The sequence below is a fragment of the Plectropomus leopardus genome, chromosome 2 (genome assembly GCF_008729295.1).
Source record: "Plectropomus leopardus isolate mb chromosome 2, YSFRI_Pleo_2.0, whole genome shotgun sequence".
In the NCBI taxonomy this organism is placed as follows: domain Eukaryota; kingdom Metazoa; phylum Chordata; class Actinopteri; order Perciformes; family Serranidae; genus Plectropomus; species Plectropomus leopardus.
This window is the reverse complement of record NC_056464.1, coordinates 37,013,224-37,040,837: the sequence shown is the minus strand read 5'-3', so window position 1 is coordinate 37,040,837 and position 27,614 is coordinate 37,013,224. Positions and strand designations below refer to the sequence as shown.

General features: G+C 39.8%; 1 protein-coding gene across 1 annotated transcript in view; it reads left to right on the top strand.

Moving 5' to 3' along the window:
* The window catches only part of ptprt (protein tyrosine phosphatase receptor type T), a 436,976-nt gene that overhangs the window by 374,847 nt on the left and 34,515 nt on the right, over positions 1-27,614 (top strand). The window contains exons 26-30 of the mRNA XM_042510188.1: positions 9,308-9,393; positions 13,372-13,408; positions 13,916-14,013; positions 15,135-15,251; positions 26,553-26,707. Coding sequence (XP_042366122.1) covers positions 9,308-9,393; positions 13,372-13,408; positions 13,916-14,013; positions 15,135-15,251; positions 26,553-26,707 — 493 coding nt within the window. The remainder of the gene's footprint in view (positions 1-9,307; positions 9,394-13,371; positions 13,409-13,915; positions 14,014-15,134; positions 15,252-26,552; positions 26,708-27,614) is intronic.

Here is a 27,614-nt window from a genome sequence, read left to right as displayed (position 1 = left end):
ATGTAAAAAAAACACAATAAAGAAATTGTACAGCACTCCTGGTTTGCTGTTTCGTGTGGACTAAATGGATGCCAGACATATTTATTTATTTTTTATCTTCCTTTTCCTCGGTGAAACCTTCTATACTTCAGTGTTACAATACACCGATTTAGTTCCGCCTGCAACTTTTAAGTGTACAGAGACTGCTTTTCTGTCTTCCCTCCTCCTTTTTCTGCTTCTCCCTCTCATTCATCTCTCTCTTTTACTCCAGGCAGCCTTCAAACAGCTGGAAACAGCATCTTGAGGTGTGTGTTTGTGTGTACAAGTGTGTGCATAAGTCGACAACACTCTGAGTTGTTTGACACATCAGCTGCAGGGAGCTCTGCTCTTAATAGGCTATTACACACTATAATACCCCCCAACACACACACACACACACACACACACACACACTCACACACACACAAACGTATGCATGTGGATATGCAGACTGACACGAGGACTCCCACACACACACATGCATACATAGTTCCAGTGACGCTAGGACACACACATCACTTGAACATTGAAGCACTACTTCCAAAAATGCACACACGCACAAACCTTTCAACACACACCTTAAAGATGTTCCAGAACATACGAGCATACGGGCAAGCGAAGAAAGACACACTTTAACACATTGACACACTGCTCAGTCTCTCTCTCTCTCACACACACACACACACACACACACACACACACACACACACACACACACTTACTTACACTCAATCACACATGCTATTAAATTCCCTAATGCCTTGAGCCGGGCTGACAGCGGAGTGTATGCCGTGAGTGAGTTGAGCTCCATAGGGAGTTAACTGATTAAGTATATCTGTGACAGACACAATCCCTGCTTAGTGGCTACTGAAAAAGGAGGCGAGGAGAGCAGGAGGAGGAGGAGGAGAAGAGAGAAGCTGAGAGGGAAGGATAGGATAGAGGAGTAAAACATCTTGTTCAGCACTTTCAACTTGCCACACAGCGCTTTTTTTTTTCTCTGTGAAATAGCAGCTCCATCTGTTTATGTGGACATTTAACAGACTTATGCCTGTTTACAGTCCGTGTTAACGAGAAACTTGTCATGTTAACGTGCTAGATTGTGTTTTAAACCTTTGTTTCTTACGTGTCTGAACATATAAGTGTAATTACTCGTGCTTTATGGGGTGCAACTGTTATCAAATGCCTCTGAGCACCGAGCTAATGCCGTTTTAAACACTCGAGTGACAGGCAATGATGGCATCGACATTGAACTTCACATCCTAGGCACTGAATGCCAACGATCCTTAAAGCTCCATCATCATCACAGGAAGTAATCAAAAGTAGAGGGTGTATCTTTTATACGGGAGTTGTGTGATACTGTATTTTAGTAGCAGAAATGTCCCATCATGCATCTAATCTGCATTATTGCCACTTTATAATATGCATTATCTAGCCTCGTTCTTTTCCAGCTTTGTAAAATAAAACCTAATGGGCATATTGGAGCATTAAATTCTTTCCTCAACAGCAAAGCTCTGTTACACTTTCTTGCTTTTGTTGAGCAGCTGAAAACAAAATGGAATATAAAGACGGCGGTGAGAGGAGGTTTTAACAGCCTCGTAGCTCAAGTGACCATAATTTATCCGCAGAAGGTTGATAAGGTTTTTGTTCAATATCAGTGACCCAGCAATTACTTTGTCCAGTGCTTTTGCCAACATAAACCTAAGCCACCAGAGTTTGTCACATTTGAACTGCAAAGTGCTTTTCCAAAAAATCTAAGGATTTGTCATACTGCAAGGTAATACAGTTAAATCTCCATTTTTATAGAAGATTTTCTCAAATGTGCAACAGAATTGAAATAATGGGTAAACTATGCACAGTGAAAATATTTTTTATTTAGGGTCATAGACTGCGTAATGAAGATGGACGATATGACAGCTTCCCAAAAGTGAAGCCAAAATGTTTTGACTGGCCCGGTGGCGATCAAGATTAAACCCCGCCCCCTCCACATTTGCAGATGGGAAATGCTGTCTATCTATATATACAGTCTGGATCTCAAACAGTCTTTTTTTATATATATATAGATATAGATATAGATATATATATATATATTATAGATATAGATATATGTCATATATATGTGTCTTAAAAGTCCATGTGGGCTGGGCACAATTAAGTGCATGACACTTAAATAAACAAATCAGTCAATCAACCAATCATATATACATAATTAGCAAAAAAAAAAAGTATTTTTAGAGCAAAAGCAAAAACATTTTCAATCGTTGGACAGTTGGAGAGAGAAAAAAAAAGGAAAGCTAAGAAAGCTGAGGTGGAGATTTGTAGGAGAAGCAAAAAGCTTTGCTAGTCTCTGATACGTACAGTTCAGCAGAGGTCATAGATCATTTAAATTTCCAAATATGATCCGAGTTGGGCCATGGGGAACAGAAGAATTTCATTAGTACTGTTTTCAGTGGAGGATTTAGGCATTATATAACCTAAGTACTTCTTGAATGTCTTTTTGCCTCATCAAGCGGGAACAATCTGGAGTAGACAGTGGCCTTATAAAGCAATAAAGGGGCAATATATTCATGGGACTGGAGCATAATGACTCCATAGATTATCTCCGACTCCAATTAAAACATTTCAGTGTATTTTGTGCGTCTTGTTTTTGGTGAGACAAAAACCCATCATGACCTTTGATCTTTTAGAGCAACCCGTACAGCCGCTCCTGTTTGCTGTTGTGGTATGACAGCCGTCATTAGGCCCCGGTGGCTCCTTCTCGTTTTATTTGGTGGCCGTGCACGGGCTCTCAGTACATACAATCTGATCTGATGTCTCTAAATTACAGCTCTCTGCTGCATGCGGCTGCCCCTGTGAATTCCGCCAAGATAAAAACACAGAAGTCTATTTTGTTTGGCCTTTTCTGGACCTCTCAAGTTAACAAGTTCTCCCCAACAAACTTTTGCAGCGGCTGCCGGGGTAATGGCAAGACTTGGGAGAGAGGAGAATAGAGGAAGATGAGACACAGAGAGAGAAAATGGAACCAAACTAAAAGCAGCATATACAGAGGAGAGGAGAGGGGAGGAGAGAGGAGGGGGGAGTTGCAAGGTTATGAGGAGAGGGAGACTCAGCAGAGGAGTGAGCTCATTAATGAGTAATGGGTTCGCGACCCTTCGCCCTTAGACACCACAGCTTCTGATGACTTTGTTGTTACTCCAGTGCTGCAGATGCCAACACGAGCCTGAGTGCACATATCTGCTCTCAGTATCGATATCCAGATCTACAGGGTTCCCACGGTCATGGTAAACCTGGAAAAGTCATGGAATTTCACAATTATATTTTCCAGGCCTGGGGAATTCATGAAATTACTAAAAATTAGTGAAAAAATTGGTAAAGTCATGGAATTTAGTTGTGTGTAATGAAATTGTTACGCTAACTAACAACAGTCTGCAAAATGCAATATTATGACAAATCTAATTTCAGTAGCTGTCGACGTAACGTAGCTCTGACCTGCATTGATGTGTGATATTTTGTTTAGCATTCGGTACGTTTCTTTATTTTATGCCAGCTAGCTGAAATTGTGTTTGAATGGAGTTTGAATCAGATATGTTTGAAAAATGCCGGGCACATACAGGGCAAGCAAAAATTGTAATTATGGTTATTTGAAAAGTGTGTTAAAGATGTAAAATATCATCCATGTAAATGTGCGGGAACCCTGAATGTAGACAGAGGACAGTATTGAACATGATTCAAGTATATTGATTAGGGGTGTAAAGATGCATTGATCTGGATCAGTATATCGATTATATCGATTATTATTGATCAATGATCAAATATCATTGATGCAAATGAAAACTTCAATCCATATCACCATTTTGAGGATACGCCTTTGTTTTGAAAATCTTTGTCACTGCTAGACCGTGCCAGGCGAATAATAGCCAAACCTGGCCCCTGATAGGGTGCTGGGTGGCCCCCCAACCAATTGTTTTTGTGCTCTTAGTATACATGTGGTGCCACAGTGCATAAAACAGCATTAAAATAGAGCTTATTTTTCTAAAAAGTGCTAGTTGAGGATCCCCTGCAGCCCCCGACAGAGGTCCTAGCTAAACCTAAAAAGAATCTAAAAATGTCCTAAATTCTGGAAATGTCCTGATATCCCAGAAATGTCCTAAACTTAGAAAGTCCTAGAATCTTAGAAACATCCTAAAACCCTAGAAACTTGCTCAAATTCATGAAATGTCATTAAGTTCTAGAAATGTTCTAAAATCCTAAAAATGCCCCAAAAAACCAAGAAAGTAGTTCTAAAGTCCTAGAAATGTCTTAAAATCTGAGAAATGTTCTAAACTTGGAGAAAGTCAGAAAATTGGAGAAACGTTATAAGAAACATCTTAAAATCCTTGGAATGTCTGAAAAGTCCAAAAACATTCCCAAAATTCAAAAGAAATATCCAATTTTGTTTTTTTCACTCACTCACTCGCGCAAGTACGCATGCACACATGCATGTGCGCGCGCACACACACACACACACACACACACACTGTCAGCCTCTTCAAACCTGTGGCCTGCGTCCAGATCTGCAGTGCTTTGCAAGCCAGTACCTCCTGCCATCTTAGCCCAATTAGAAGCTCCCCTCCCTGGGCAAGTGGAAAGGGCCCCTCCCTCCCTCCCTCCAGCCTCATATCGGTGGCTCTCGTGTTATGACAGCCTCTGACACCAGCGCTGTGTAATTACTGCTGTCTGAAGGAGCGAGACAGTATGGGGCAACAGAGAGGGAGAGAGGAGGAGAAAAAAGTAAATGACGGAAGACAGGGCAGGGAAAGAACTGAGGAGAGGGAGAGGCAGGCAGGGTCGGTGGACAGACTCAGATGGGAAAAGAAACGTAAGAGGAGGCAGATGAGACAGAAAAAGAGGAGGAGAAGAAGAAGTGGTAGAAGTCAGAAGAGGAAAAGAGAGGAAGAGAAAGAGCAGAAGGCTGGCAGACTGCCCCCTGTAGTGTTTGTTTTTACATGCAGGGGATGTGTGTGTGTGAGAGAGTGTGTGTGTGTGTGTGAGAGAGAGAGAGTTGTGAGTAAGAGTGTGGGTGAGCTGATAGCTGATGACAGTATCTTGTACCGGCAGAGTGGAGTCATGCTGCCATCATTGTTGCCTCTCAGCCAGAGCTGGAAAATTACTCTGATAGAAGCTGTAGAAATAATTCTCCTCAAGGTGATCCTGGAAATGATAATCAAGCAGGGAAGTCATTGCAAGACTCTTCTGCTGTTCTGTATTAAGGATTTATATTCTGCCATATTATTCAGTGCCAGTGGAGCAAGTTCTGTTCAGATAGTGTATCAAAAAGTGAGGGTGTGGAGATGGGCCTGGTGGAGGTGCCTGTAAGTAGGCAGGTTTCTATTACAGATTTGTGCAAAATTTAAGAGATATTTTTAAAATATTGATAAAACACAATTGCGTTTCCATTGAGTGATGTTATGCAACTTCTTCTCTGGCGATAACATTTTAAGGAGCATGGCGATGGATGTTCAAAACATTAGCAGCTTTATTTCTATTGCAACTGCCGCACATAGCCGTCATTATCTCCAATCGAAGGCGACGTAGGCGTGTTTTGCGAGTGATGGTAGAAAGGCGAGCCGCTCATACGTTGGAGAGGCCATGTATGACGGATTTCTGGGAGGTGATAGTCCACGATTTCACAGAGGAATTGTGGATTCAAAACTTCCAGCTGATCCGCTCAAGTTTTGAAGAGTTATGCGATGTGATAACAGCTCTTGAGGGAGCCGGTTCCTACTGACAAGCACACAGCCATAGCATCATGTGACCTAGAAAAGCCAAAAAATGTTTCCATTGCAGTTTCATCTAAAATACCACCTCATACGAGCGTAAAAACTTTTTTGCAATAAAAATTGCTGTTTCCATTAGTCATATTTTATATTCGCTATTTCAGTTTGTCCAGTTTGGGGGTTAATGAAAATCCGCCCAATGATTTACTACGACACCGGCGTTCCAGGCTCAATACTGTCAGGGATCATTCTTGAGAAAGATACTGAAGGAAGCATGTCCTACGCCTCTCTTACCCCCTTTCAGCTAACATGAAACGAGGTCTGTTCCAGTTCTGGCACCTAATTTTGAACCATTTTGACCCAAAATAAATTGGTCCAGAACCCAAAAGTTCTCAGCAGGAACCAAAATTAGCAGGTTTTCCTTGAGTTGAAGTGCAGACAGTGATGACATCAGTGGGCGTGTCATATTCTACAGCAGAGATATTAAATCCTAGAAATATCCTAAAATCAAAAACATCCTAGGATTTAGGATGTTTCTAGGATTTTGGGACATTTCTCTGATTTTAGGACATTTCTGTGATTCTAGGGCATTTATAAGATTTTAGCACTTTTCTAGGATTGTTTCTTGGATTTGATGATATTTGTAAGATTTTGGGACATTTCTAGGAATTCAGCATGTTTCTAGGATATTAGGACTTTTCTAGGATTTTAGGAAGTTTCTTGGATTTTCGGACATTAGGGGCTTCACCAGGACCTCTGTCGGGGGCTGCGGGGGATCCTCAAATAGCACTTTTTGGATGAACAAGCTTTAATTTGATGCTGTTTTATGCACTCTTGTACCTTATGTATACTCAAAGTACAAAACAAATTCTTAGTCTGAATCACTTTATCTTTTTTTGTGAATAAGAAAATGACTGGGGGGCCACAGGGCATCCTTTTGGGGGCCAGCTTTGGCCCAGGGGCCGTAAGTTGAGTATCACTGTTCTACATAATTATAATACTTGATCCATTTATACCTTTCCTCTGCCCCTCTCAACTGCACCTCAAACTCTTCGTCAGAGCTTTAGTACATCCACTTCTAAAGAGCTTGCTTGTTTAAATAAGGGTTCAATGTAACCTTTGCCACTGCTGATTATTTTTAGCCCACTAAAAGCCGCGCTTTGTGACGGCTGTGGATAGAAAATTCACACATCGTTTCTAAGATATTCATCACAAACAAAAACTGTTAACACCTACTTGACAAAATGATTGTCCTCATGCCCCCGCTGCAAACAGAGGAAATGGGCTACAATTGAAGGTATGAGTCACTGACCCCCACAGTAGATGTCGCTACATAAAAGCTCTGCTTTCAAGGCTTTTCTTTTGGAGACAGATGAATCTGCGCTTTGATTCAAAGTGGGTAGAAAAAAATCCTGCTTTTACAAAATGATATGTTTCACAATTTTTGCAAGCCTAAAGCTATAGACCCGGCTGCTGCATCGTTATACACAAACACCTTTTATGCATAAATTATCAACTTTTGTAATACCAACTTCTGAATTTCAAAAAGTAGAAACAAAGTGTTGGAGCAAAAATGTTGATCTCTCATTTTCTAACAGTTCAGAAGTCTTCCCTGAAGCTAACAGACTGTGGGCAAACCGCGGCCAGCTGGCTGCGTGCTTGCTTTAAGCGCTCCACCCCGCTGTAGCTTTGCATCAATCAGTAAAGTCGTATGCATTAGCATTTCAGCGACTTCAAAGAAACACACAGGTGATGCATGTTTTCATTTCCCCTTTCCGTTGCCAGTTTTTCCTCCCATCCCCCTTTTCTCCCAGCCCTGATTCTCTTTTTTTATCAATCCACTTTATTCTTGCCAGTTTCTGCTCCACCTCTCCTTTTTTTTTACCTCTTCTTCTTGTTTTCTTCATATCATCTCCCAGTCACCCCCCCCCATGTTTCTCAGAAAATGAAAATAAGAGGGGTGAACTGGAGCATATCAACACTAGAAAGAAAATGACCCGCAGCAAGAGAGAAAAATAGAGATAATCAGACTAAAGCATGTCTGCGTCATCTGCAATTACCTGTCGTTGCTACGTTACAACTAACAAAATCACTGCCTGCCATTAGCCATAATCACCCCCATATGTGTCCTAATACTATGGATGGCTATTAGAGCACAGAACAAAATAATTGTCATTCAAAGGGGAGAGGAAAAGAACTGGTTTAGTTTTGGTGACATGTACTTTGACAATGGCTCAGGCCACTGAGGCAGAGGTGTGCTAATGTGAATGGCTCATAGACATCATGTGATTCTTAAAGCAACTCATTTACAGTATTTCTTATTTCTCTCTTATTGTTTTAAATTGGTAATGTGAAAGCTCTTTGATTTTGACTCTTACTAAAATTCAGCTGAGAATGCTGCTTGTGGGCAGCACAGGTCATTCAGTTGTTGTTTTTTGCAAAGGGACTATTAGAGATCAGTTTGAAATGGGGTGCTCTTCAGCTAAAAATATAATATAAATTATTATTAACCTCTAGTGCTCAGCACTTGGAGTGCTTCAAAACATTCAAACATCCAACAAGCATCAAACAAAAGTGTGCTCTATCCAGAAGAATGTGCGGTTTTTAACCCTTGTTGACTTATTTTCACAAATTGCTGGTGACTTTTGCAGGTGTAGAGCAATGTGAATTGCTTCAAGGTAGAGTGGGACGCATTGTTGTTGTTAAAGAGAGCCATCTCTTCTGGGCCAACCAATCACCAGGAACAAAAGCAGAGCGTTTTAACTGTTTAGGAGTATGAGGAGAAGCCAGCCAGCTGCTGATTAAAGCGTCAGAAGTTAGCCCCAAAATTAGCAAACTGAGTTAGCTTCCCACTGGAAACTGAGCAGGCTCCTTTAAGGTGGACTGTTAAGGTGGACCAGCTTTTCTCACTGTAGTGACGCTCCCAGCTGCTTCTACACAGATGATGGATACATGAGTAATCATGCTAAATAATCGTTAAATAATCGTTAAATAATCGTGATTTCAATATCAATCAAAATAAGAGTGATTATTATTTTTGCTAGGCTGAATTAAACCATACTGAACCAAACCATGTTTGCTCTTTCTGAAGCTTTTTAACATAAAATCAGTATGCTAGAGGCTGTTGTTATAGCATCGAACAAAGTTGTTCTGGTCTGGTGATATTGCATTTCTATGCCTGTGGATTGGTTACATTTGGGCGGCTAAAACTACACGGTGGAGAAAGATTGTCTTAATGGGCAAAAGTAACGGGACTTGATTCTCGGCTTGTAGAGTCCAGAGGAAATGCTGTGTTACTCCACAGACTTTCCTTTGCTACTGAAAGAGGATTGTGATCATTTGCATCGTAACAGGTTGCTTGATAGGTAAATGTGGATCATTGAAACTATTTTCTTAGTGTTTTTGTATTTATGGCTCCAGCAGACTCCAAACTTTGGGCCTGGTTAGTTCTGAAATGGTTTCCCATCCAGTCAGTTAGCTGCTCCGATCTGTGGGTAAATGTAACTTTAGGCCTGTTGTATTTTTTGTGCTATCTGACCCCACAGATGATCACACCAGAGTCCGACTGCAGCTGCTGGACGGAGACCCCCACTCTGACTACATCAACGCCAATTATATTGACGTGAGTGTTAAAACATACACACACACACACACACACACACACACACACACACACACACACATATTTGTGCTTTAACCCTTTGAAACATGAGCAAATTGGCTCGATGTCTTTCAGAAACATGGGCAATGAGCAAATTACAAAGATTTGGCTGCCAAATTAAGAAGAAGTTAAAAAAAAAATTCAAGAAAATTACCTGAAAAATAAGCCAAAAAAAGAAAAGTCTAAAACAAAAATAAACAGGAAAATGACCTCAAGAAAGCTCTAAAAAATAAAATAAAATAAATGTTTTTCTATAACATAATTTTAAATGTATAATTATAAGAATTCTATATATGGTTTTCTGGACATTTTTCACTTTTATTAATATATTTTAATATTGTCTAAAAAAAATTCCCCACAGCTAATTTTCAAGTCATTTTCTTGTCACCTTGTACTCTTTTTTTTTAAAAACAATTTTCAAGACATTTCTTGCCAGGTTGCTCATTGCCTCTTTCTCATGTTTTTCAAAAGAAATCAAACCAATTTTCTCAAGTCACAGAGGTCTAAATGCTTGTGAAAGGCATCTGAACGCAGCACAACACAGCTTCTAAAGGGTTAATGTTTGTGATGGACTGGGAAGAAAACGACTCTAACCAAATAGCGACCATACCTAAATCTAACATTAACCTCACATTAAATTCTAGCCCCCCATTAGCCCTTTGAGTAGTTAAAAACCAGGAAAAAATCCACCCACTTAGCAGACTCCTTTCTTTACAAATATTCCAGACTTCAGAGATGTTAATACAGCTGCACATATGCAGCAAGTCAAAGCATAGCTATTGGTCTCAGGGACACAAACAGAAATAATAACTCAAATACCACTAATTTTTATGACCTTAATAGACAATTTGTGCCCATAATGCTCTTTGAAAAAATGCCTTTGAGTAAAGGTATTAAATCCCAACCTGTCCTTGACTTCTTCTTGAATAGGTCTCTTTAGAGTAAATTAGAAATGGAATGACATTTATATATTCAAGTCTTAGGTTAGCCACTCAAAGCTCTTCAAGCCACAGGCACCATTCACCCCATTAACACACACACATTCATACACTGGTAGCCGAGACTGCTGTACAAGGTGCCACCTGCTTATCAGATAAAGTTGTATTTTGACATGTGGACTGCCGGGGCGACGGATCAAACCTCCGAACTTCTGATTGGTAGAAGACAGAGCTACCTCTTGAGCAACAACCGGCTCTATGATAATACAGAATAAATAACACAATCAAAAAATCAACATGAATCAAAACATGAAAGCAGCTCCCTATATGATCAAACAGGGAAGTTAGTCAGTATAGATGTTTATGTTAACGCTATAATATAATATGTATATAAAAATAAATGAAGTTACTCTCACTCTTCAAAAATGAAGCCATATTATTCTGGATATGGTCTCTTTCTATATACTGCATCAGATAACTCATTAGAACCAAACTAATCCGGAAAATTAGGACTTAAACAAACAACAGGGTGACATCGACTACTTTAAATGATCTTTGGAAAATATTTATTTGACATGCACTTGTCCCTTCTGCTCAATATGCAAACAAGATCTGAAAGGCTAACAAAATGCCCATATCCAGCTAAAAACACTACATATCAGCATGTCAAAGGATTGTTCTATCACCGTATGTCTACCAGAGAGGAAAAGTAAAAGTTAGCTTCAAACTTTACATCTTTCTCTGGTCAAATTAGCAAAATACTTCTACAAAGTGTTAGGATCACCCAGTTCTCTCTGCTGAAGTCTCACTTCTGTATCCACTCTTGTCCTTAAAAGCAAAGTTTTCTATTCAGCAGCTTATAGAAATGTAGTTCTAGGTTCTTGTTATTGCTTTTAGACATTTTTCTGTTGTTTGCTAGCAGAAGCAAATGTCAAGGAAGCATCTTCACACAAAACAAAGTAAATGAAGAGCCATGGATTGTTCTCCCCTCCAGTGCGAGCAGGGCTTAAATACACTGTCTCTGTAGTGCAGCAGCCATAAAAAATAAAATAAAATAAAATTTAAAAAAAAAACACCATTTAAAAAAAACAAAACAAACATTTTTAAAGACAAAAAAAATCGCCAAAATGTTTGCTTTAAAAATTGCCCAAAAAAATTAAAGACAAAAACATTTTGCCATGCCACAGGCATGCAGTATTGGAAGGAATATTTTCTTTAAAAACCAGCAGTAGAATATAAAACAATATAAAAGATACAAAATACAGCCATTTAAAGTTGTATGTGAAGAAAAAAACCTGGATGCTGGTTATATCATCACTACTTGAAATGATTGTTATTCTTCTGTCCTCCCACCAAACCTTCCTCCTTCAACACCTCTTCCTCATTTACTCATCTCTTCTTAAATTACATGTGTCCCTCACCTTCCCACTGTCTCTCCCTCTTGTCCTCCTTTCCTTACATATCCACCCACCCATCCATCCATCCGTTTGTTTCCTCCTCCTTTCCTCTTTGCCCTCTGGGTGTTGTGCCTCACTTATCATTTTAATCTCTCTCCTCACAGCTGACTGCTGTAATAATAGTCTTAATGAAATTGGTACATAATGCTTAATTTCAATCATTCTCCGCAGACGAGATTTTTCTCATAAGAAGAAAAAAAAGTGGGGGGAGAATTAAAGAACTGAAACCAAAACAATAGATCCCCTCAGTGAAGATAACGGCACACTTATAACGTGGTCTTAATGACAATATGAAAGTGATAAATGTTTTCATCTCAACAAGGTTATCTGTCTCACAGGGAGGTGCTGAGGGAGAGGAGGGCTGTGCAGGGACAAGACCGGGATAATCATTGGTTTGAGAGGCGTCGCTTTTCATCTGCCCCGTGGAGGGAAAATTAAGATCCCCTCTATTATTTAATTTGATGTTTATTCGGAAAACGACCTTGAGTTATGCTTCTCAGAGCAGTGGAGGGACCGGAGAGGCAGACGGGACAAATTAACAGAGAAAAAAAGGCATGGGAGGAGGCGACTGAAAAGAGGAGGAAGACAGAGACAAGTGGATGGGAGGAATGAGAATCAAGAGGATGCAGGAAAGGAGGAAGGAAGGTGGACAGAGAGGGAAGCAGGAAAGGAGGAAGGAAGGGGGACAGAGAGGGAAGGGGGGGGGATTTAAAATGAAGAAAGAGTAAGCAATCATTTCAGTAGGAGAAAAGGGGAGGAATGAAGAGAGAGGAAAAATATATGGCTTCACCCTTTGAGACCTGAGCAAATAGGCTTGATATGTTTTAAATACATGGGAAGAAGGCCACAGGCACCAAAAATTATCAAGAAATTAGTATAAAAGTTACAATAAAATTACTGGAAAATAAGCAAAAATATTCCAGAAAAAACCAACAAGAAATTAATTTTTAAAAAAAAGAAAAGAAAAAAAGAAAAAAATCACCTTATTGAAGTGCTAAAAAGTAATCTAATACCTGACATTTTCCCTAGCTTTTTGATAATATCTTATAATATTTTCAGGTCCTTTTTTTTGATCATCTTTTACAAATTTTAAGCATCTTGCGGGACACTTCTTGCCAAGATGTTCATTATTTTTTACTCTTGTTTTCAAAATAAATCAATTTTGTCAAGTTTAGGAGGTTTGAATGCTGAATTTCTGAATGCAGCACAAGAAAACTGATGGCGATTAAGGTGTTGAAGTGTTAAGGAGTAAAATAAGCAGACAGAGAGACCGACTGATGTAGAAATAAAAGGATTGTGTGTCATTTAAGAAGGGGATGTAATGATAAAGGGAGGAGATGGTGAAGGAGAGGTTGACCCGGGATAGATGGGAGAGGAGGAGGTGTTAGGCTGGTTTTGAATTGCAGTTTTTAGTGATTTACCAATCTGGGAAAACAGCAAGGGAAAAGGTAAAAGAAGGGAAGGAGAGAAAAAAGAAAAAGATGGAGATGACGAAAGTATTGAGAGATTTTTTTTTTATGCCTCACTTTTTTTCTTTCTCACAGGGGTACCATAGACCCAGACATTACATCGCCACACAAGGTAATTAAACTGAGGTGATGAGTGTGTGTGAGATGGCTGTATGCGTGATTCTACATTTGTGCAGATACAATCTGTGTGTGTGTGTGTGTGTGTGTGTGTGTGTGTGTGTGTGTGTGTGTAGCAGCCACCTGGTAAATGTCGTCCTTTCGGGCTAGAAGGCTATTACCACAACCTCCTAAATCTAAACCGCCGTATAAAACCCCCCTGACAAATTTAAGACCCCATTACCTCAAACTCCCGAATCACTATCTGGGATTGATAGTGTGTGAGTGCACACGTGCGTGCACTTGCGCCGGCATGTGTGCCTCCCCATTCATGTGCGTGTGTTTTATGCGTGTGTTTAAGTGCAAGTCTGTGCTATCTCTGGTGATGTATGACGCTGAAATGAGCGTGTGTTTACACTTACATACACCTGTATGCATACTCTGTGAATATTGGTATGTTTATATATCTCTTTTCTGATTGTGTGTGTGTGTGTGTCTGTGTGTGTGTGTGTGTGTGTGTCAGGGCCCATGCAGGAGACGGTGAGGGATTTCTGGAGGATGGTCTGGCAGGAAAACTCGGCCTCTATCGTCATGGTTACCAACCTGGTGGAGGTGGGCAGGGTGAGTTCATCATCTAAGACATTACATCGTGTGTGTGTGTGTGTGTGTGTGTGTGTTTGATGAATAGTCCCAATACCTGTTGAGGCACGAGGTAACAGAATTCATTAATTTAAGCCGTTTAGAACCCAATTATGTCGCAAAAAAAAAAAAAAAGTGAACCCTCTTCACCAGTATAATCAGACACTTTGTACTTCCGCCTGTCGTCCAAGCAGTGGACTTCCGTCTCTACATATGACACTATAGGTATATTTCTTTGTCTGCTTTTTGCGTTACAAGATGGGGTTACTGTGATGTCACCATAAGCACATGGCGGGATGATGCTGCATGTGGTTATATTTAGGCAACAAAAGCCAGGCACATGCTGGCTAACATGGTTCAGTTTAGGCAAAAGAGGGTAAGGAGTAGAAAGCAAACACTGGACTCCTGCATGAAAGTCCGAGGTTTGTTGGATCCATCTACCACTCAGCAGGGACCTTTGTGCTCGTGACATTATGTCATTACCATCAGCGTTTCTACCTGATGCCTTCCAACAGCGTATCATATAGACGTGACAGGTTTTGTCGAAGTACATTCTCAGCTAATGCCGACCATCCGTGTATCATTCGCAGCAGGAACCATCCGGCCACGTTCTCAGTGACAAAGGTACCTCTTGGCATCGGGATCTTACGCCAAAAGCACTGTAAAAGTGGCGGCATTTGAAGAACTGGCTGATTATTTCAGTGGTCACAGTGTCGACAGTCTCACAGAGGCAGCCAAAACAGTCCATTTCAACAATAATGAAATCGTAAAACAACTGTTCGCACTAATCCAGAGCCGTAGGTGGCGGATGCAGTAAACCTAACAAAAAATGCAACATAATTGGAACAAAAGCCTGGTGATGGCTATCATGACTCCAAACATATCCAGATGTGTAGTCTAGCTACAAGTAATCGCATCTGGCTCCACAATACTACAGCCTCAGGTTTTTTTAGTGCAATCTTCTAAATGACTTTACAATGTTATCCAGTCATTTCAAATCAAAATATCTCAAATGCCACACGTGAAACAACAATTGGTCTTTATGTGGCCAGCATGTGATACTTACCTCACTACATGGTATGAACGTAACTTGTCTTTTCCAGGTGAAGTGTGTGCGTTACTGGCCGGATGAAACGGAAGTTTATGGAGACATCAAGGTGACCCTGATAGAAACCGAACCTCTGGCTGAATACGTCATAAGGACATTCACCGTCCAAAAGGTAAACAAGCAAACATCATCCGACAAAATAAACAGAATATGATTTACAGAACATTTCCCACAACACCCCAGATGTTATTTGAACCCTGTCATCCTCTCCAGCTGCTCAGTCTCCCTCATGTTACTTCCATTTTTTCTCAACATAAAACCTGGATTATCATTACAGCCCATGTGTGATCGAGGATTTGAAGCGAGCAAGGAGTGTTACTTGTTTGTTTCTCACTGTTTGAGAGGAGGCTCGAATCCGTAATTGGGGCCTTTGTGATCAGGCGGGAGGGATTTGAGAGGAGAACAAACGAATGCATGTGGAAGAATGTCCCATCATTGTTGTGATGTTCTCCAAGGCTCCGCACAGTGAATAGAGAGAAAGCAGAAACACACTTCACAATGAGAGAAACAGGCTCTGATCCAAATCTTTGATTTTTGCAGACGACTTCGTCGACATCTTTCGAGTGTCGTCCCTTTTTTCTGTTGCTTCTCATCTCCATGTCACGTTTTTTTCTCTGTTTTTTGTTTGTTTGTTTTTTTTTTAAATTTAATTTCACTTCTATTCATGACTTTTTATTAGAATTCAACAATGGTATTTTACATGGGATCATTAATAAAAAAATTAATAAAATCATGTACAAACATACATTTATTATCAAACACCTAAAAGTCAGAAAAGTGAGGGCATTTGGAAATAGCAATTTCCAGGTCTGAATTTTGTTGAAAAAATAAGAATATCCTAAATTTTCTGAAAAAGTAATAGAACTTTTTTTCACAAACCTGTATAATAACACGTGATATGTTCAAGGACTGTTGGAAATTTTTAAATCCAGCAATACTTTTTTGTTTTTAGAGTTTCTGGTTGTGATAAATTGTGTAATTTTTGGTCTTCCAAACCTGCTGACCTGCAAGTTTTTCTTAAAAAGATTTTTTTTTTAAATTCACCTTTTTTTTTAAGACAAAAAATCTTTATCTTTAAATCCTAAAAAATCACCACATTTTTTTTTATTTTAAAAATGTATCAAAAACTTCCATGAAATTAGAGGCCATTTTCTTTAAAAAATGGTGGTAAATTAAATACAATAAAAATAAAGCATGACAAAAACAAAAAAAACTAAAACCTAATTCCCTCCCGAGTGCTTAGAAAATATTTGAAATGCCTCCCCCCTTTGCACTCCCGCTCACAAAAAAACAAACAGTCCCTAAATGATATTGAAATATTCTTTTCTACTCCTGTTCTGAATCCCTTTTTAAAAATAATATATATATACATAATATATATACATATATACATACAAATATATATATATATATATATATATATATATATATATATATATATATATATGTATTTTAAACAGTTATAATGACAAAGAACCAAGAAGGAGTATCAGTGGTCAGTTCAAAGAATGTATGATCTTGAAAATTGGCCTCAAAGTCATGGAAATTTATCGGTAAACATGTGTAATGAACCTTGCTCTCTGCACCTCTGTCTATCCCTCTCTTTTTTCTATCCTGTATTTCCTTCCCCCTTCACTCGTGCAAAAGCAGCTTATGAAGACGAGTCGTCAAGTCCTCGCTGTCAGCTCGTTTAGCAAGCCATTAATCCATACCACCTCTACGCCTGTGTGTGTGTGTGTGTGTGTGTGTGTGTGTGTGTGTGTGTGTGTGTGTGTGTGTGTGTTTGTGCTTGTGTGCAAGTACCCTGAAATTCAAAGGAAAGCTGACTTTGAAATGTCTGTCATTTTGCAGTATGCATTAATACGCACAAACACACTTAACACACACACACTCATTAATACAAAATTCTCCATCTTTAAACTACGGTGGGTTCTGTGACTGTGTGTGTGTGAGAATGAGTGTGAAGAACAAAGAGAAAGTAATAGAGAGGGGAACAGAGAGAGAGAGAGTATACAGGTTCTGCACTGCAGTTAAATAGCTTTAATTGCAGTGAATGTTGAGAACAGGATCTTAATGAAAAGGTTTATTAATGGCACGTCCAAGGAGATTAACCAAGCAGTGAGGAAGAGAGGGCGATGGAGTAAGGCTCAAAGAAAGAGAAAATCTGTGTAAATGTGTGTGTGTGTGTGTATATATGTGTGTGTGAGAGAGAGAAAGTGCATAGAAGGAGAGGTGAGAAACAGGCGGATCACACTCGTTTGAGTGTCAGAATGAGTCACACGATAGTTGTGGGTGAGAGAGGTAGTTAGTCTGTTTCTGCCCAACAGTCTAAAAAGTTTTCTTTCCAAAGCGTTCATTTGTTAAACAGTGTTCAGGACTTTTAAACAGCCTCCTCTCACAGGCCATTAGGCTGCTGAATAACTGACCCATCTCACTCTGATTATCAGCAAGTCAACTTGAGACGTGCCTCTTAACTCGCATGTTTTATCCTTGGGCATCTTTTTTTATAACTTCTGCCATTGTTCTATTGTTTTGGGTTTTTTAATTTAGTTGTATGTTGTTTTAACCATTTGAACCTGAACTATTTTAACTCACGCTCATGCATCTTAGGTATGCAGTCTCAGTGCCATATAAATGTCTGGGTGTAAATCACTAGTGTCATCACAATACAATATAATATCAATTCTTTGGACAACAATTTGATATTTGCTTTTATCACCAAGTCCACCACAATACAATTTCGATTTGATTCAATTCAGGGGCTTGTGATCGATATGAGAATATATCATATGCCCATTTAACATAACTGTTACAGAAGAAGCTGCCACCCCTGACTTTGTTGCTTTTGGCCATAAAAGATAACAAAAGACAAAAAAGCCATGTCTGGAGAAATCTTTTAATTTTAACCCAAATTATGATCTTTTTTCCAAAATTTATGGGTTATCTGGCTTAAAGCCCTGAGGGCAAACTTCTCCCAACAGTCATAAAACATGGATTAACAACAAGAACATTTCACAAAGCTATACAATTTGGCTCAATTCTTGCCAAGGTTCATAGACAAAACAGTTGTTTATTACTTGTTACACAGTATTAGCTTAAGCAATGGCCATTTTATTTTAATACAGAGATTGACTAGTATTGTTCTATCTGACCAGGCAGTGGGCTTGATAGTGAATTACCTCTGAGAAAGGTCTCAATGTGTCCAATTTGAAGGACATACTATTAACTGGCTAAACACTTGCAATGGGATTCCCCAGGGTTCTGTTTAAGGTCAGCTTTTATTTTCAACATATATATTAAATTTCTAGATCAAAATATGGAAAACACCTTTTTCATTTTAATTTGGATGACACTGTTATATTGTGCCAATTTAACCATCAAGGAGGCTCTGGCTAAGTTGCAGGCTGTTTTTAATCTGAGCTAGATTCTGCTTTAACAACTAAAACTGATTTATTTCCAACATTGCTGTCATTATATTTTTCTTGACTTTTTGCCATCATCTGTCTGCCGCTGTTAGAAGTTAGAATTAAGACATGCTTTAAAGATGATGATATGGATCAGCATTTTCACTTTGTTTTGATGATATTGGATTGTTGGTTATTGAATCGATACATTGATCAAGTGTGGATCCTTACACCTCCAGTAAATTATGTTATTAATATTGAACCTCAATCCCAGAGAAGCACACTCTCATTCTACCTTGCTTGGAGAGAATACATGACCATAAACTGGATTGATTAATTTTCTCTGCAAAAGTGGAAATTTTCCTAAACATATTGCTTAAACTAAGTGGATAGTAACACTTCGGAGGCTGAGGTCAAAACCCAGATAGACTGGCCAGCAGCTTGCACACTTTTTTTTTTTTTTTAGATTAGAGTCATCCAATCCACTTAAAGGCAAAGCACTGAAAATAATGTTAACTTTTAAACCACAAGGTAAAAGTCATATCCACTGACACTTGATTGAAGGTTGGAGAAAAAAGAGCCCAATGTCAAATGATTATCCTGATCTGATTTTGTCCAGATCTTGTCTTCTTATTTGGACCTTTGTTAAATCTGAAAGCAGCTTTAACCGAGAGCACTCTATCAGACAAACAACTGATAAATGGTAAATGGACCTGCACTTGTGTAGCACTTTTCTAGTCATTCCACCACTCAAACCGCTTTCACACTACGAGTCACATTCACCCATTCACACACACATTGATTCACTGATGGCAGAGGCTACTGCACAAGATGACATCTGTTTTTAATCGTTCATATAGAATCACGCACTGATGGAACAGCCATCAGAAACCATTTTGGGTTCAGTATCTTGCCCAAGAATACTTTGACAGGCAGATGAAGGAGCTGGGGATCGAACCACCAACCTTCCAATTTTTCGACAACCCACACAACCATCTGAGCCACAGCTGCGACTGGCACCAAAAAACAAAAAAAACACAGCCTTGTGGTCTAAAACGTAGCTAGAGTGCAAGAGAGTATTTGAAAAATTTGTACAACACACACTTTCTCAGTAATTTTTAGAACCCAACAAGGAACTGCCAGAGGGCTTAGTTCACCCGATGGACCCCATCCAAAGCAGCAGAAGAGTAATCTGGTCTATGGCACTCAGATCTGGAGAATCCAAACAATTGCGTACCACAGCAGAGACCAAACTGTACAGGGCAAGAATGAGCAGCGTACACAGATCTACAGGCCAACAAACACAGCTTGGTTGACCGGCTCATACGCATATTAGCCGGATAGGACAGATGGTTTGAGAGATATGCACAAACCAGGCTGTTTATGTCAAACTGGAGGAATATTCCCTAAAGTGCATTGTTTGTTAACCATGCCTGAAACCCCCATAAAAACTCCTCGACTGTGTTCACATGAGGATGTGATTGAATAGAAGTACTCCTTGTTTTTCATTTCACTTGTGTTTTCCACTTTGAGTGGATCTGACCCACTGCTGCCTCATGGGGATAATACCTGTATTATTTCCCACCAATCTCTGAAGCATCTTCAATCAAAGCTGTAGTCCAGTAATTTTGTTTAGACTTGGATTGATCGGCGCCTTCAAAGAGAAATGGCTATATAAGACTTTACAGCCAGTGGACATCCACATAGGTGTTGGGCGTCTGACTAATGTTCAGGCCTTTAACTGTATAAATAATCCATGTAGCTTCAATGACGTCACCCATTGGTTTGTGGACGACATTTTGGCTGTTGCTATCTTGGTTTTTTGGCTGGTGCTATGGAGCCAGGGGGGCTGATTGAAACGCAGAGGACACTATCTGAAGACACCCAAAACTTGTATAACTTTAAGCCTTAATAAAATGTAAACAGGCGAGTTAAATAAAAATTCGCCCTCTCATAGTTGTCATAAATTTTGAAGTTAGCGATGGAGACCAAAACAGTTTTTGTAACAGGCTGCAAACATGTTTATTTCCAGCCCGTCCCCATTATGAAGTCTTCAAATACCACCACTTTTGCAGTGTTTTTGGCAGAAGATCCCAACGCCAAAATCCACCTTTCACTCCTGGATGGCATCAGCTGAGAACACGGTCAGACAGAACTATTTGTGGTGTTTATATACACCGCTGGATAGCTGGATGGCACCTGCCACGGCAGCATGATATGTGGATGGGCAGCTTCAATTGAGAATGTGGCCGGACAGAACCAGTCGTGTCCGCATGATACACCGCTGGATGGCATCAGGTTGAAATGGTGTTGGTAACATTGTAATGTAAGGAGGATGAGGGTCCCTATAGGGCAGGTTGGAGGGACAGCGGATGGATCAAACAAACCCTGGACTTTCATGTGGAAGTCCAGTGTTCACTTCCCATCTGAATGTGATGGGTTTTTTTTCTACACCTTACTATGTGCCTCTTTCACCTAACCCTAACCATCCATGCCAGCATGTGTTTTTGTTGATATCCCGACATTGGTTACCATGCGCTTTTGTTGTCGAAACATAACCATATGCAGCGTAATTCCGAGATGTGCATTTGTTGACATCACTGTAGCCGCATCCTTAGAGTGAAATATGTAGAAGTGGAAGTCCACTGAAATGAAATTGGGCATTTTAGCATGATGGCCTATGGGGATTGAATTACTCTTGGAGCCAGCCTGAAGCTTGTTTCAGACTAGAAACAGAACTGTGTTACAAAAATGTTCTTTTAAAAGGAATCAGTTAGTAGTTTGTCGTCCCAGTTCTCTTCAGATATGTCCCCATCACATTCATTCTTCACTTTTAGAACCATATATGTTAACTTTCTATGATTTATTCTTAATCTTAGACATGGTTTAGAATGTTGGAATTATACTCAAGCTTTTATATGGAGGACATAGAAACACCTATTGAAAAAGGGATTTTGTGTCTTTGTGTCCACAACACAGAAAATCCTACCAATGTCAGAACTTGTAGTTAAACTACAAGGTCACAGGTTCAGCTTTCAACTGAAGGTGTATATGTCAGAGTGACCTTCAGGAAAATTGGACGCCTTACTTGTTCAGTTATCACAAGTTGTTCCAGAAAGTCAATAGAATAACAACAATACAACATAGTAAAAAGAACTATATCCACATGGGTGTAACTCTCCGATTGCTCACATGAAAAACAACCTTTAAAAGGCAGTCAGAGAGGTTTATACCCGTATTTTCTGACATAGAGACATTTAGAGGACAGCAACAGCTTTGCCACTAAAGTAACGTGCATTATCTGCTAAGACAAGGAACATGTGACCTTGTTATTAAAGGGTATAATGCATTTTTGGCTCCTACTTTTAAAACCAAAAGCTGTAAATACATTTTGAGAAAGAGGGTAGGGCTGGGTTTCCCACACATTTTAACACATTCCCTTCCCAAGTCGTTACATATTGCCGCTTTGCAATGGACTGGATTGGTCATTATAATACATTGCTACCAGCACTGTTTCAACCTGACGCTGTCCGGTGGCGTATCATGCAGGCACGACAGGTGCCATCCAGCCATCTATCGGCATATAATCACACTTTGAACAGCTCTGTCCGGGCCACGCTCTCAGCTGACGCTGTCCAGTGGCATATCATGCAGACGCAAAAGTTGGCTTTTGGCATTGGGATCTTGCGCTGAAAGCACTGCAAAAGCGGCTGCATTTGACAGCTTTGGAATGAGAACAGGCTGTTTGGCGGCCCACTGTGATCAAAACATCTGGCACCATATTTTGATTTTACATTTTCAGATTTGGTCTGTTGATTGGGAATGCTATTGGAATATAGATACTGTTTGGTTATTCATTGAACCACACCATACTCTGGGCACAGACAGAGCAGCAGAACAAAAGGTGCGGTAAAAGAGAAAGTTAAACGTTAACAGTGCTGAGTCTCTGACCTTAACGATGGATCAGTTACCCAGCCCATGATGAAAAAAACTGCTGTCGAGGAAAAACTGAACCCATGAATAGTTCGGCCTGCGCTGCGTTCATGGACCCTCTGAAGTTTTGAATTTAGAGAGGGGACACAGAATGATACATAATTGTCACAGTATTGATATCAAGGTATTTGGTCTAAAGCATATTTAATTTTATCACCCAGCTCTAAATGCAGGTTCAATGAAGAGCAATGATATATATTATTTGTCTCTTAACCAATGCAAATAAGCCTCAATAAGAAATTTGAAGGCAGGCGTTTACTGCCACAGAGATCAGTGTCTGTCAAAGTGAAGAGACTTTAAAGTGCTTCTACATCCTTATTGTCATTTCCAACATGTCAACCACCTTAATGTTGTGGTTGTTTCAGCTTTTTGCTTCTTTTTTTTTTGGCCAACCAGTCATGGATTTGAGGCCCTGGCTGTGTTGAAACGCCGTCTATCGATTGAGAGAAGTAATTTCAACATCTCAAGAGAGCAAATCAATGGAATGTCGAGTTATCAAATCACCTCGTGGTTTGGGGTTTTATTTTTCTCCTCTCTGCCTCCACGCCTCTCACACTCTCTCTAATATCTGTGTTTCTCCCCTCTATCCTTCCCTTCCTCCTTTTTCTTTGTCATATCAGTCTCTTCATCACTCCCCACACCCACACTCTCCCTCTATCTTAGTAAATCTCTCATTCCCTCATGCACTCTCGTCCCTGACCTCTGCTCCTCACCACTCACTGGCTATTTCTTGACCTGCTGTCTTTCTCCTCATGTTATCCCAGCTTCCCAGTTAACCATAGGGCATATGCCATAACAAAGACTTCACTAAAACCTTGTCCATCTACTAGAGCCAGTATGGGAACTGCAATCGCAATTTTTCTCCCACTTCTATTCTTAGAAATTTAACTGAGCTGAGGAGGTTATATCTCCCTCCGTTTAATCCCTGGTTATTTTAAAACTGTTTAATGGAATCAATGGATTTGAATTATCGAAGCAGAAACATGTAGTGCTGTGGAGATAAAATGAACCTCTGGAAGCAGAAGAAAGGGTCATACATATCTTATGCTGCACTCCAGAGCTGTCAAAACGTTGAGATATTTCCACATCTAGTGCTGAGAGATGTGGGTCAGAATTCAGAGTAGGAAGCTAAAAGCAAGGCCTCTCAGCCTGAAGGCTGCTGTGGTGCAAGGATCTGATATCAACACCTTGAAAAACATTTAATATATATCCTTATAATATCTTTGTCATTATATTATATATATTTGATTATTTAGTCATTGCTAGATAATAGAAAAACTTAAACTAAAAATTTGACACCCCATGATCACCACTGCCACCTAAACTTCTTCATGTTGATGACATCCAGTCCACTTGCATTCCTTTTTTGGATCAGATACATTAATGTTGGCAGCAAGCTTCAACATAAATGTGTATTCATATAGTTAAACCAAAAAGGATAGTTTAGCCCAAAGTCAAAATACAGATTATTTCTCTTAGCTGTAGTGCAATTTATTGATCTAGATTGTTATGGTGTGAATTACCGAGTGTTGGCACTCAGCTTGTAAAGCAGCTAAAAAAATTTTAAAAATGAAAAAACTCAACAGCAATGTCTCTTTCCAGAGATCATGGCCCAGTTATTCAAGATAACCCACAGAACTTGTTATGAGCAGTTTTATAAAGGAACTGTATTCTCTTTACTGAACTCCACTTAAAAACTGCATCACAGCGTAGACGGAAATGTGTATTTACTCCAAGCTCCACCACTGAGCTAGCTAACGTTACAGCTCAACCGAGGAGGACACCATTTAAAAGTAGCTAAAAATGTGGGCTGGGCTTTTTTACCCAATCATGCCGCCTCTTGATCCACAGCACCTCCCTGCTCCTTGCTCACACACAAAATAGTCTTGAGAGGGCAGCGACAGAGGGCTTGGTTGGTGATCAATGCAGGCTCCTGCTACACGAATCAGCCAATAGCAAAATTCAGTTGCAATTTCAACCTTCAGAGGGTGGACACTGTGTGTATTTATACACGATATGTAGAATTTTTAATACTTTGCACACAAAGGTCAAGAGTTGGACCTGAATCAATCAAAAACTATACTAAATAAATGTTAACCTCTTGTGTTGTCACAAGCCTGAGTAGAGGCACACTTTGTTGCACCTGCTGATTTGGTTGGCGGGTTATTTCTTGAGACATTTCTGTTCAGTCTTGAGACATTGCTATTCAGTTTTCCTCACTCAGCAACTCACACCAAAACAAATCTAGACTGATAAATAGCACTAAAAATATTTGCTTTTGATTCTAAAATTTTTCTTGTCTTACTGTGAAGAACAATGTCACACACTGGGTTGAGAAAATTACATCTGTTTTCTTCCCTAACTCACTTCACTAATACTTCACTGAAAGAAAGTGTGACGTTTCCCCTTAAAACAAAACCTGAAGGACAGGGGTCGCAGGTTGGGAAATTAACAAATCACTGCATTAATAGCAAAAAAGGGTCAAAACAAAATGCTCCCTTGGTTTCTAAAAGGTGGCAGTGGGAATAAAACTCCTTACAGCCACCCACTAATTCTATCAAAATGGTAGACTAACAAAAGGATTGGACCCAAAACCAGAGGAGAAGTGGGAGTTACTGGACGGGGGGGGGGGGGGAAAAAGTATCGAAACTGGGCAAAAGAATAATCTCAAACACACCCAATGCAGATTCTCACTCAAAACTGAAAACACAGAGAGCCAACTGAAGGTGTTGACTCTAAGACACACAACCGACCGAGCAAAGGGAACCGCAGTCCCTTTATAAAGCTGATTGCAGTCAGCTGAGGGAGAACATCCCAGCTGCACCCAATAGCTCCTGATGACCTGTGATCTAGATCTTGGGATAACTGTTCACAAAAGGATCTTTGGGAATCTGTCCATAACAAAAGAAACAAAATAATGTTACTGGGACTTCCAGTCATTTAGTGTGGCATCTGAACTGATCCAGAACACAAGTTCTTTAGTGTCTTTATTTGTTAAGTGTGCTACAGTTTTGTGGCATTACGTCTGTATCACAGGGAGCCACCCTGATGTGAGACAATACTGCTTTCTGTTAACCATCAGAGTGTCATCTGAAGCTTCTGATATTGGCATTTTTTGACAGGGAAGCATTTAACGGCCCTCTTTGTATGCGAAAGTTCATTATTAAAATGTCGAGATGCTATTTTCTGGGCAGCCACAATGGCTCTTGTTTCCTACTCATGTTAGTGTAATCTCCATTGTTATGTGGCAAAATTTCTCTTTCTGTGTCTTTCTCAAAGAACAGGCCCAGTAAGTGGTGTGAAGTCCATTTTTTTTATCGTGTTATTTAAAATTCTCTCTTTCCAGCAGTGTTCTTGTCTACTGTTGAAGTGAATGTCTTTTGGCACATCATAAAATTATAACAAAAACTTAATTGTTCTGTGAAAGCTCACTCCCTTTTTCATTTTGTTCAAGTGTTGAATTCTTAAGAAAACAGTATTTTTAAGCTTTCAGATGCCTTAAAATCTACACAGAAAGGAGCAGACATGACTATTATCTAAAAATCTCTGTGTAAATTAGGCAGCTTAACTGAACCATGGCATTTCCCCCCCTGTAAGTGTTTCCCTAAAGGGCCATCGTGAGATTTGTGAAATCAATTAATCTTTTTTGCGGAGCCAAAATGGCCGTCAGTTTCCTCAAATCTCCCCAGTAAATTAGGCAAATGAGGCACGATAAGTCTTCCTGTCTCTCATTCCCAGAAGTGGCCCAAAGTGCCTCCTTGACATCCACGAGATCGATTTATTTTCCATCTGAAGCCAAAGTGGCAGAATGGCCCCTAGATCCCTGAAATCCCTGGTGTACATTAGGCTGCTGAACCATGATATGTCTTCTTGTCAGTCTCTCCCAAAAGAGCCACGATAACATTCTTAAGCTCTATACGTTCGTCCTCATCTAGAGAGGACAGTGGCAGACAATTGTTAATTACAAGTACAATATACAACTGAGCTGCAACATCTCTCCCGTGTGTGTCTTTCAGAAGGGTCACCATGAGATCCGTGAACTCCGTCAGTTTCATTTCACCAGCTGGCCCGACCACGGCGTTCCCTGTTACGCCACCGGACTGCTCGGCTTCATACGACAGGTCAAGTTCCTCAACCCGCCTGATGCTGGGCCTATAGTGGCACACTGCAGGTAAGAACACAGTCGCACACTGAAGTACACACAGCTTTTGTAGAGAAGATAAACTTAATTCCCTGATGCTGTTGGTCAGTGGCTGCTCAGAGCCGACAAGGACAAACAAACACTCACTCAGTCGTACAGCTCTTTCACCGGCGTGGCAGAGAGAAAAAGGGTTTTGCAGGGCCAATTTTAGGACTGAGCACATAAATAAGCACAAGGTGTAGCTGCTTTGAATGCATTACATATTTTATTTCAAAGCATGATATCGACTCAACGTGACGGCTCACTTTTTAGTCTCCGACCTGAGCTGAAGATCAATTTTCAAATCCAATACTCATTTTTAAATTTAAATAAATAAGATGGCTAATCCAGCTGGTAACCGTTAACACGCTCCATCAAAACAAGTTGGATGTTATCATTTCTTGATAAACGTGTCAGAATCTCAATTTTTGGTCTTGCCTCAGGGACAATCATGATTTAATGTGACAGATTTTGCTAAATATTTCAAGTACAAAAGAAATACTGATATCACAAGAAAGCTACGAATCTTCTCTTTCCAACAATGTTTAATTCAATGAATATGATTCAAGGTCAGTGTGACTGAAAACAATAGAGCAGGGATACTCAACTTGTTTTGTTTAGGGGCCGTTAGGGCCATTTTTTAAGATTTTTGACCTTTCTTGGATTTTAGGATGACTCCAGAATTTAAGGACATTCCTCTGGTTTTATGACGATGCTTGGATTTTAGGACATTGGGGACTTAGTGTTGGGGAGGTGCGTTTGATCCTCCACTGGCCCTTTTCGTTGCTAAATATGCTCTATTTTGATGCTGTTTTATGCACTCTGACACCTTGTATACAAAAGGCACAACTATAATGTGTAGTTTAAAACACTTAATTGTTTATTGTGAATTAGAAAA